The 12,500-nt window shown below is 37.0% G+C and overlaps 1 protein-coding gene and 1 long non-coding RNA gene across 2 annotated transcripts in view; both read left to right on the forward strand.

Moving 5' to 3' along the window:
- Positions 1 to 11,987, forward strand: part of LOC116061776 (G2/M phase-specific E3 ubiquitin-protein ligase-like) — a 13,109-nt gene extending 1,122 nt beyond the window's left edge. Inside the window, exons 2-11 of the mRNA XM_031316130.2 lie at positions 929 to 1,149; positions 1,451 to 1,604; positions 1,792 to 1,861; positions 2,502 to 2,820; positions 3,112 to 3,207; positions 5,430 to 5,743; positions 5,996 to 6,177; positions 6,343 to 6,512; positions 7,613 to 7,827; positions 10,521 to 11,987. Of these exons, the coding sequence (XP_031171990.1) occupies positions 1,464 to 1,604; positions 1,792 to 1,861; positions 2,502 to 2,820; positions 3,112 to 3,207; positions 5,430 to 5,743; positions 5,996 to 6,177; positions 6,343 to 6,512; positions 7,613 to 7,827; positions 10,521 to 10,753 (1,740 nt within the window). The 5' untranslated portion in view covers positions 929 to 1,149; positions 1,451 to 1,463 and the 3' untranslated portion in view covers positions 10,754 to 11,987. The remainder of the gene's footprint in view (positions 1 to 928; positions 1,150 to 1,450; positions 1,605 to 1,791; positions 1,862 to 2,501; positions 2,821 to 3,111; positions 3,208 to 5,429; positions 5,744 to 5,995; positions 6,178 to 6,342; positions 6,513 to 7,612; positions 7,828 to 10,520) is intronic.
- The window catches only part of LOC118493258, a 185,462-nt gene that overhangs the window by 45,951 nt on the left and 127,011 nt on the right, over positions 1 to 12,500 (forward strand). The gene's annotated exons all lie outside the window — the stretch shown is intronic.

Below are 12,500 nucleotides of genomic sequence, written 5' to 3' on the forward strand. Positions count from 1 at the left end.
TTCTGTACACGGTCTTGTAACTTTGCCCTTTTTTGCCTTTTTTTTTAAATGTTGAGCTCTATTAGCTTGATATTAGTAACGTTTTAATTGTTTTAATGCAGTAACAACATCCGAATTTAACTAGTAGTAAAGTTAAGTAATTGGATTCAAGATGTTTTGTGAGGCTTTTATAATTTATTTAAAATAACTTTCAAATTAATAAATTGCATTAAATCTAATTCAAGAATCCAATTTAAGATCATACCATGTAAGATACAAGTGCTAATATTAATGTAATCAACCACAAAAACATAACTACAGTTTAAAATAAATTCACTATTAAGACAGTTGCCTGTTTGTAAACAGAAAATATGAGTGATTATACTCTGTAGGCTACTATTCAATGTCAATTTTATTTGTATTGCAGCATTCATTACAGCTGGCCAGAGTGAAAGAGAAGTTCTCTATGGCTCTGCAACTGGCTAAACCCTGAAGTCCTTTACATTAAAATCTGCATGTCCATTAAAACAAAGCATGAATAGAAATAGAGAAAACATAATAAGACAACAAAAACATGCAAGTGCGATCATACAAATGTGTACACACACACACACACACACACACACACACACACACACACACACACACACACACACACGCACACACGCACAGTAACTGATGCCCCTCACCAGACCTGAATCTATTTCTGGGTACAGCTAGAAGACGTTAATTACGTTTTAAATAAAAAAATAAATTCTAAAACTGCTAGAAGGCTTCTGCCTGATGACCTGAGAAGCCTGATGGGGTTGTGATCAGTGAGCAAGTCAGATGTACTGAGGAGCTAAACCTAAACCTAGCTAATACTATTGTATATAATTGTATAATGTAGTACATATATTTACAGTGTTTAATGTAATTGAGTATAGATTTTTTTTCTTTAATGTTTAAGGTTTCAGGCACAATTGAGCTGTCCTGTGGCTCAGTCTTTTACCAAAGAGGTAATTCTCTTGCCACACCATAAATCAACAAATGTACCAAGGCGGGCCAGCAAAGCTTGGCTTTTGAAAAGGGACATATTAAATCTGCCCTGGAATTTCGCTGTGACTGGGATTCCGGAAGAGTGTTGCAGGCAATAACGGTGGCCTTCCAGCCAATTCTGGAGGGCTGCAGGTAAGCTTTTGATCCGTTTTGCCACATTTGTTACGCGTTTTCTTATATTTTTGCAATAATATCATACTGTATTATGAAAGGATATTTTTGGGTGTGTTGTAAATTAAAAACATTTTTTACATTCCCATCACATTGTGATTGTAAATATGTAATTACTTTAAAGTTATGTGACTTGCAAAACCTGACAGAATGTAAATTTCTCTGTGGACACAAATTATGTATTGAAACTAAAACCTTTCTATGTAGTGTAGTGTTTTACTTTTAACAAGTTTAATTTACAGTGTGCTTTTTATTCCCTTAGGTTACAAATCCTGATGCCTTGTCACAACAAACTAGTCGAGCCATCCCTAACCTCCAATCAAAAGTTGAGTGGAGGCCTTTTGAAAAAACTCTTCCATCAAAAGTCCATTTACGTCAGGCCTGACAAGGTCATTTTGAGTGAAGAAAACCAATCTGTAAGTAGGCTAGTGCATGAAGATTTAAAAAAAAATGATGACTAGCAATGACAATACTGTATTTCAAACTGGATGTCTTAAACACTATTAATTGCTCTATGCCCTCATATAATACATTTGCCATGTTGTTTTATTGTTAGTGCACTGTATTTGATAAATAATGTTTGTTGTCTGCTTCAATTGACAGCCATCTTCTGGGGAAGACAGCCATGCAGAGAGCCTTGATTTTGCTCAAATGTCAGACAGTGACAAATGTGGTAAATTAATTTATCTACAGTACATGCATCTACAAACAAGTTTATATGATATTGGTCATGTTGTGCAGGATAATAGGGATAGAAACTAAATGTAGATGTAGGAGAAAGCAGGACTATTTTTGGTGATTTCTTAATGATAAAGAAGGCTTACAGGCAGGTACAAGTCCAAGTGGAGCTGGCTTCTCCAAGGCATACCACAATGCACATAAACAACATTGTAACTTCAACAAACTGAAATTTAGAATGTCCTGGTTAAGTAGCTGCAGGACGGATTAAAAAAGTGGAAACAGGTGGACAGGGAAGGTCAGGTAACTGTAGGGCTCATGAGGGAATTAAGAATAGGTATGTAGTTGGGTGTGGCAGTCTTTTTTATGGGAAAAGGAGGAAAAAAAGGAAAGTCAAAAGGCATCTGGTGGACAACATGTGAATGCCAGTGGTTTGAGGTGAGAATGTGGCTGGATGTAGAGACAGGCAGATTTTGACTGGTTGTTTTTGTGTTTTCACAATTTATTTATTGTAAGTAATTTTGTTTTTTCCGCCACTTACATGCATTGTACAAGATGGGTTCTGATCATCTCATATCAGTTTAATGTTACTCAAAAGTTAAATGTTAACCCACTATTTTTCCATGTTCTTGCAGTCATTGGTAGTGTAGGTGACATTTCCAAAGAAGTTGTCTCAGCTATCTCCACTGTTGAGGCCCAGTCCCTCTTCAGAAATAACCCTTCCATCTCCAGTGGTGATCAAGTTATCTGGTGTGTTGCTACCGAAGATATTTGCACCGATGCACCTTCCATCTCAGCTGACACCGCCACCATGTCCACTAGTCCTCCTGTCATCACTATTGATGAGACCCTCATCCTGTCCAGTGGAACCTCTGCAATCTCCAGTGGCAACACCTCTGGTGTGTCCCATGGTCCCCAACCATCTGGCAATATTTCATCCAGCACATCCTACAGGTTAATATTTTGACATTTCTGTCTCTTCATACAGCTTTTCTATGGTCTGGGCTTTAGTGACTTTTATTAACAGTATAATTTGTGTGTAAAATACATTTACTTTATACTGAATCATGGTGTCCTCTATTTGTATAACTTTAATAACGCACTGTCCATTTGAGAACATTAGTTAACGTAAGTTATTAGACCAGCAAGGATATTCTTAGTCTATTGCTAATGCAACTGTCTGTGTTAAAATCATATATTTGTACCTTAATATCTATTATAAAATATTGCTATTTTATATTGTAGTACATACCTGGACCTATTTGAGGAAGAATATCTCTCTGATGACCATGATCTCCAGGAAGCCATTTCAAGGTCTTTAGATTCCAGTGCAAGTGAGAGGTCAGTAGAACATATTATATACAATTTAATTATTTAAACTGTACTTCAGGATAGCAATAACTATTATAATGTCTAAACTAGTAGTGAGACCAATTAGCAAGTTGCAACCTAAATGAGTCAGAAATATCAGTATTTATCATTGCACAATATTGACATTTTCATCTTTATTTGATTCTCAATCATTTTCATGGTCACTTGTCAGGTTTGAAGATTACCCATGCAATAATATGCATTATGTTTTATTGTACAGTATGGGCCCTATCTTGCACCCGGCGCAGCGCAAAGCCCGATGCAAGTGTCTTGTTAGTTGCTTGTTAGTCTTGCTAGTTTAAGACTGACGCAGTTGTCAATTTCCTGTCCAGTGCCCGCGTCGTTTAAATAGCAAAGATTAAGAATGAAAAGCAAATCCACCATTATAATAGCAATGCGCCAAGGTACAAAAGCACCTGGCTTTTAAAGGGAATGGGAGATGACTTGATATTGCATGTTACGCCCAAAACACACCTATGATTAATTAACCCTTATATTGTTGTTTTCAATTTCAGATGTGTAAAAAATACCATTTACTTTTTTTATTGGAACAAGGCTTCATGATTTTCTCAGATATGGCTATTTTAACACAACAAATGTTGTGAGAATTTTAGTAAATTGTAAATGTCTCTAAAAAAAAATGTTACGGGTCCCAAGTTAGTATCATCTTTAGGGGGGTGACATGAACGATATACAAATCAAAATGTTCATCGATCCCTTATAACACCCAAGGCGGAGCACCAACTGAGACATCAGAATGACTCTGGGGTTGCTGTGTCACATGTCCAAGATATCAAGACAGCATTTGAGCTGTTCATACTGCCATCTGTTGAGAAGATCCGACGACAAACATGGAAGGGTGTTTGTTAGATGGAGATCGACAACACCTGGATGCTTACATGGCGCTGTTGCTTCTTACTGGCGTGTGCAGATCCTCGAATGAGGCTACATGTATAGCAAGTGTTCCACCCATTTGTCCCAATATCCCTTACTCTTGAAACAGAGTATGACAGATAAAAGTCCGAAGTGACATGGTAGCATGCAGTATACTCTGGCATGACTCAGCATCCCATAAGCTGTAGCGTCATTCCAGGATCTATATACCCCAGCAAGAAGCAACAGCCCCATGTTAGCATCCAGGTGTGTTTTGTCGTTCCACATCCAGCAACACCCTTCCATGTTGAGTTGCTGTTCTCAGTTGGTGCTCTGCGTTGGGTGTGATAAGGGATTGACAACCATTAAATGTCAGTTATTTTTTATTTAAAGAACTCTTTGAACATCTGGGTCACTTGGACCCTCCTCTTCATTAGATGGGTATGGGCTTACCTTTTTCCTAACCTAAATCTATACGGGTCAATTTTGACCCGTAACACCACAGATATCACTATGGTTTATAATATTAAGTTGAAAAAACCCAACATGCAAATAATTTTGGAGGTGTGTTCTAATATTAGTCTGTTATAGTCAGATAACATAATTACCCATTGTCTTCATTAGTGGAAACATAACGAGTGAATTTGAATTAGAATTTTGAAAAAAAATTTAAGTTAAAAACGAGTTGTATACTTAAGATCAAAGGTCCATGGAGCCAAAAATAACATTTTAAAGAGTGTTTACATTTAAATGAATACATAATAACTTCTCACGCGTGAAAAAAACAATATTGGATAATAATCATTGTTTTATGAGTATTTAAATTTAAATCACGTTATATTTGACCCGCTAACACAAAAAATGTGCTTGATAACACATTACAAGGGTTAAGACACTAAGTACAACCCTTTTAAACCATGCGCTCGGCGCACGGACCCTTTTTTCCGTCAAACTAGCAAAAGTGGATTTGGACACACCCTAAACGCACCTGTGCCAGGCGCGTCACACCATGCGTTTAGATCGTTAAAATAAGGCCCCTATGTGTTGATTTTGTGGTTTGTCAATTTCCTATTGGTGGGAGGGTGGTTGCCAGTGTTGGAAATGGTTCTGTTGCTCTTTGCTATTTATTTGTTACGTTATTCTGAATAAGTAAGAAAAAAGTAAAACTGATAATTTCCATTATCACAAACGTTACTGTATGTAAATAGGTTTCAATAAACTAAATATTGGTTACAATGATGTGGATATTACATGCTAGTTCAGTGGGAGAGGTATAACCATTGACAATAACTACATTGTATTGTTTATTATTGTTTCAGTGATTTAAAGGTGACGTTGGAGAGAATAATGGAGCAGATTGCTTCTCGAGTAAATAATGACAGCACTGTACGCTTCAATATTGTCAGAAGAAATGTGTGGGATGGAGCATCCAGAGCCATGGGCAGATCCAATTTTTCACCCGAGAAGAAGGTAGACGTTAAGTTCACTGATGACTATGGGATATCTGAGGGTGCTGTGGACAATGGAGGTCCTACTCGTGAGTTTTTCCGACTCTGTCTACACGAAATCAAGGACAAGATTGGCATCTTTGAGGGTCCACTTAATGCTAAAGTCCTTACATGCAACTCCAAAGGTACTTTTGCTTTAAAAGGCCATTATTGGATTTTTTTGGATCAATAAATACATTATACCTGAAATTATTTTTGAGAAAATGTAAGAAATGTTCATGTTTTGTACAGTATCTATATTACTTTATTGAGAAATGAAGTTTAGAAGAAAATTAACCTGAGTTCTCTAATCTCACACAGATGGGCGGGGAGATTGTGACATAATATAATTTTTGTTGTGAACAGTTAACATGTTTTTTATTTTCATATGATTACAGCAATGAAAGACAATGGATACTTTTATGCTGGTCAGATCATGGCAATGTCAATCGCCCATGGGGGGCAGAGTCCGTGTTTCCTTTCTGAACTCTTGTACGAGTGTCTTATAAAGGGTCCAGACAACGTGAAGGTCAAAACTGAACATATTACTGATGAAGAAACAAGGTCACAGGTGCAGTCGGTGAGCATATATTTCATGGATTCTATCATATTTACAAACTATTCATTTAGCGTGCACTCATTAACATGCAATTTAAACAGTAACGCTAACAGTTGTGTATAATCATTCTCAATAACAGTCAATAGATACTATCTTCATATCCTATTTATATTTTTATATTTTTAGATCTTACGGGCTGAGACTGAATCACAACTGCAAGAGGCAGTTGCACAGGCAGCCAGCTTAATCAGTCTTGCTGGTCACAATGTTCGCATAACACTGGAAAACAAAAAAGACACTGCTTTGGACTTGGCACACTGGTATGTCCTCCAGCGGACCCGTGCACCTTTTGAAAGGTATTTTTATGTCTGAGCATATACTATAATTGTATTTTGTCAGAAAAACAACTGCTATGTTTATGGTGGTAAAATGGCCAAAAGTGTGTGTGTGTGTGTGTGTTACAGTGAGTGAAAGAGTGATGCTTCAGAGCGTGTACCGACTCTAGAGTCATAGTGAGAGAAACAAAGTGTCTCCCCTGTTCTTTCTGACCACACTGGGAAATCTGTAGCAGGAAAAGTTAAAAGGGAGGATGCAACGCTACCAAGCCATGGCCGAGCGACATGCGTCGCCGTGACAAGTAGTTAAACTTTTGAGGTGCACATCAGGCTACGGCGTAGGGTCTGTAGCTCCACGTACCTACGTACGTACCCACGGCGTTGATTTAATGCAGAACAATAAATTGGCCTTTACTCAATGCCTGATTATGGTTTTGTGTTGAATCTACGTTGAATCCGCCCTCCAAATTACGATACCCCATGGATGTATTAGGCATGCCCCTTCTAACAATGTCCACAAAAGATGACCAGTGACCAGTCTGTTTAGGCAGTAGCACTTGTATCGCGTATAGTCACATGAGTATCACAAGTGTAGAGGGTTTCACAGCACGCAAACTTTAAGAAGAGGTTGTACAAAGCATATTTTGTAACTTAATCACTAGTTATTATATAACACCCAGCTTAAATTACATTGTTTATAAGGGCATACAAAATGTATTATTTTAATAACAATTTGTATTAGTTTTTATTTAATTTGTAAAATACTAAGTTATTTAAAAATAATACATATTTAAAAATGTAAGTAGCCTATTTTATGCATTTTTCTTGATAATCAAAGTCATGATACCATTATACCGCAATCATTATCGCAGTATAGTAAATCACAATCACAATTTGACTTTTCTTCAAATCATGCAGCCTTACCACAGTATATGAAAAAATGAAATGGTGGATGCAGAGTTCAATTTTATAGTGTACTAGTGCAACAGAACGTATAATTTATTTTTCCTGGAATTCATTAGGGACCTAAATTAAAGATTTAAAATGTAAAAAACTCTGGTTTGCAACATAGGTGCTAAATCATATGAACTACCCTTTAACATGTGTTTCCTTTTTACTAGGTTCAGAGATGGTTTAACATCTCTAGGTGTCCTAGATGCTCTCCAGAGATACCCTCTACAAACAAAGTGCCTTTTTGTGAAGGCTGAAAAGGGTTTAACAGCAACTGATGTGGAGAATCTCTTTGAGATCATTTACTCCGAAAGAGGGAGTAATGCATTTCGAGAAGAGTGCCGGATCCTGGCTTTCTGGCAAGACTATCTTCAGGATGCTGAAAGTAAGTTCTGCATTTTGGAAATGTATTTCAATATGAGACAGTTTACTATTATTTGTCTTCTGCCATGGCTTAAATAGTCATGAGCTGGAATGAACTTCTGTCTCCCTTGTTCAGGTAAGGTGAATCCTTAAAACCTTGTTGCCAAAGTACTGTCCCAATACACAAGTTTGCATTTCACCAAGAACAGTTAAGATTTCCGTAAATGTTCTTGACACGCCCATTTTACCAAGGATGCATTGGTTGGTAACTTGTATGAACTTGGCAGCACCCGTATCCCAACATTCATTTCGACAGACCAACAGGACAATTTTAACAATTTTTGACATCTTATTCATCACTTAATTAACTTCTGAGAATGTTATAGGCAAGAAATTAACTGTTAGATTTTGAATATAGGCGTTGTTGACGCGTTGACGAATTGACAATTTGCTTAAAAGTTTTCGGAGTTGAGAAGCTCCATAAAGTGACGCGATAGCCAGCTAGCGCCTGCCGGTGCCGCTAGCTCATTGCTCAGACAGTCACGCTCGGAGACCCCGCTGTAAGCTGGAGGTCTCTCAGACTGGTCTTTTAAATTGAGGATTTTATTTCGCCGTTGACGGATTGTTTGTTTAAATATCACAACACATGTCCATCATAAGATTAACGGGAACTTGTGGTTAACTGTCTTTTCGGAGTTAAAATATAAACTCCACAAGTGCCTGCGGGCTACAACCTCGCTGGCTGGCCGTCACACACACACACACACACACACCACACACAACACACAACACACAACACACCACACACACACACACACACACAAACACACAAACACAGGCGGTGGAGAGACACATACCCAGAGAGACATACCCGTTTCTCTTCGGGAGACCTATTTAAATTATGACAGGCTATACGATTTAGTATTTAGTTCATACTTTTTTTGGTGCATTTGTTTTCTGATTTATTATAAGTTGAGTTTCAGTCTTTATGATAAATGAACAGTTGTACATAAAGTGGTAACATGCTATGACACCAACCTTTATAATTTGAATTGCTAATTTCCATCTGTTGTCCCTGGGCATATACAGTGCACTACAATAATATAGAAATGATAATTCCACATAACACTAATAGGAACACATAGGACACGCCAGTGCATAGGCCTACTTCTTTTTTTAATTTAAACCGACTTAAACTAATACACTAATAATAGTTGGGATCGCGTTCCACTCTTTTGAATAAGTAAGGGGTGTTTGAGCTAAACCATAAACAAAAAAATTAAATTAAATATAAGATGCTCTGTTTAGGCTACAAAACGTGCATGCAGACTGAAATTCATCATTGCGGTTTTGTCGGGATTAAGCTATAAACAGAAGGAAACTCTGCTAGCTGCTAGGCTAATGTGCAGTGGTAAACACACAGAATATGGTAAACACATAGCAGAGCTTGCAAACTGTGGCTTTTTTTGTCGACAACGCGAACATTGTCAACATAACTCACTGGAAATCCAAAATATTTCCACACCGGCGACTTCAGTAAGAGGAGGGGTTTCATGTTTTGTCGATGGGTCTCCTGCATTTCTTCGCAGCACTTCAACACGTGTTTTTTCCGCTTGACAAGCTGACCGGACATGACATGGGGGCGTGGCAGTATCGACGATTCCATTTTTTAAATTCGAAATTCGAGATTGTGACTTAATTTCGGTCAGAAAGTTGGTGACACCCTTACTGATTAGCTACTGTATCACTGCTGCTCTGCCACTACTGCTGAGCGGTTTAAGGACATTATTGTTGTCATATGCACAATGATTACAGGAGTTGTTGGCAATGAAGGGCATCAGGCTCACTCCAACAATGCTCATAAATTAACTATAAAAATAGAAATCATGAAAGTTAATATATACCCTTAAATATAAATTAGGTAATAGAAATTTGTGTAGACAGTATTACCAAAGAAAACACTGAATGTAAACTGAATTTAATAACATTTACATAATACAAAGTGATAAATAATTAAATCGTAGATGCAAAAAACAATTCAATTGTGTGTTCAATTGAATTAAGTTAATTACAAATTAATGAAATGCATAATAATACATGTTATCATGTATCATCATGTACAATTCAGTCAAAATAATGTTCTTGAGTGCCGCCGCGGAGCCTAAACCAAAAAGCAAATGCCATTACAGGGCTCCACACACACTTATTGAAGTCGAGTTACATCCAAGTAACTACTATGTGTGATAAATCTCAATCCTTAAACAGATTTAAACAAGCTAAAGTGACTTTGTGAAGCCCCAAACCCAGCCTTGCTGCTCATGACTTGGATTTTGGCTAATTGATCTGCTTCTTTCCTTTGATTGCAAAAAAGCTGCAACAAAAAGTATGCAGTGTTGAATTGGATCCCTCCACAAAGTAATACAATTTATATGTACCATAATCCAAACTAGCAGATGTACATCTACAGTACCAACATATCTTGGTTGTTATAGCTGTTGTGTGCAAATAATGTTGCTAGCTCCTATCTATTTTTTGTTGGTAAATGGTGCACTATGCACTATATTCACTAACCCAGGCAACCCTTCCAAATTCCAGTGTCATTTCAATAGTCACCATTCTTACATCACTTCTGTATTACTCCAGTAGTATAATACTTAATTAAATATCAGACATATATATGATTTAATTGGGCTACTCTCTGTTTATGTTTTCCAGTTGAAAACGATGTCTCTCTAGAAGATATTCTTGTTTTCTTCACTGGATGTGACAGCATTCCAGCCCTGGGTTTCTCTCCAAAGCCCAGCCTTGAATTCATCACCCACTCCCGATTTCCAGTGGCTAATACTTGCGAAAATATTCTTCGCATACCAGTTCATGCAGAATACACTGATTTCAGATCTGACATGAATTTTGCCATACGCAATTCACCTGGATTTGGAAGAGCATGACTTAAAAAATAATGGATGGCTTGTAAAGCTTGTTATGATTTTTCTTTTTTTTTCTTCATAAGTGCAAGGTTTATTTTTGTTTGTTATCCCATGGAGAAAAATCAAGCATTTGCTGTAATAACAACATGAAAAATATACAGTAAAACATAGTTCTAAGTTTTTGAAGATATTTTTCAAGCCATGGCTTTGTGTTTCAGATTTTATAATGTGAAATTTTTTAAGTTGATAAAAGTGGCATTTTTTGTCTTCTTTTTATTTAAAAACACAGTTTGGTTATGGTTAAGAAAAGGTCATGGTAAGAGTTAAAAAAAAATCATACATGGCAATCTTTCAAATCCGATTTGGGGTAGCTAGATGTGTCCAAACAAATGTACATAGCTATGGGTCTTAAAAGAACAAGTTGCTCTAACAACCCATTAGTTCTTTTTGTACAGGAGGACAGGATGGTTGTTGTAAATTGTTTTATAAATGTTGTCCAGCCCCATTGCTATGGCAGAATATTGATTCAAGGTTGTGGTATGGCCTTCTAACAAATAAATGATTCTGGTTACTACTTTGTGTGTACTGGCTTACTGGCTTTTTATTATCTATTGTGGTGGGATATGTGCATCGCAGACTTTAAATGTAATATTTTTCTATTAGATAGTTAACAAAACTGTATACAAAATGAAGTAACTTAAGTAATAAAAACACAGGGTTCATCTTTGTCAATATGGTTATAATTATACATTTTGTAAAATGATACATAATATACACAGCACACATGTACAGTACATATGTGGTGATAATTGCTATGGGTTTTTGTCAAATTATTATTAGTCATTTCTTTGAAGCAGGTCACATGCTGATAGAAAATGTTCTATCCCATGATTTCCATCGTCAATCATTGGATTAATTTGCATTAAATCAACGTCCCAGTGGTGGTAATAAGGGGGTTGCACATGCACATGATTCAGTCTTACATCTTGAGGCAGTTGGAGCATTCCCACTGTCCAGAGTTGCAGTGGGGACCTGCTCTCCATTGTCCTTAAGCTGTGGTTGTTCCACTGCCTTACAAACTCATCCACAGATCTGTTTACTCTTGGAAGGTAAACATGGTAAAGAGCCCTAATGTGAAGTGGGTCAGTGCTGTCTAAAATTCCAACATTTTCCATAAAGAGGAAAAGGTCTTTAAAATATGCTGACACCACCCTGTTTAGTTCTCCCCACAATCTTTCGATTCTTTGATTATGAACACTACGTCCAACCATGAAACTTGCTCTGTTTGCCCCTCGATTTTCAATCATAAACCGTGCTATATCGATATTTTCACTCCCAGCATCACTCCTGACATGATGTGGGAGTCCAAATACATCAACAGCACCCTGAAAAAGTTGCAAGGCAGTTGCTGCTCTGTTGTCTGTGCAACATCGTAGGTAAGTAATGCAGCGGCTGTAGCCATCAACTCCTCCATGAAACACAAATCCCCATGGATTCAACTTGTGGTTTGTGTCAATGTGCCTGGAATAAGAAGAAATGTTATTATTTTGAAACACAAATTGAAAAACACAAATTCAAAATTGAAGTTATTTGGCTTTGCTGTCCTACGTTCCATATATGTATTTTATTTATTTGACATTGTTTTGTTTTTCCTAAATCAGTACATCAATCTTTCTGATTTGCTTCATTCACAATCTAGGCAGTAATGACTAATGTTAATAAAATTTACAAAACAATACATACCACACTTGATTTGGGACAGAGACAT

Source organism: Sander lucioperca, chromosome 15 (assembly GCF_008315115.2).
Source record: "Sander lucioperca isolate FBNREF2018 chromosome 15, SLUC_FBN_1.2, whole genome shotgun sequence".
NCBI lineage: Eukaryota > Metazoa > Chordata > Actinopteri > Perciformes > Percidae > Sander > Sander lucioperca.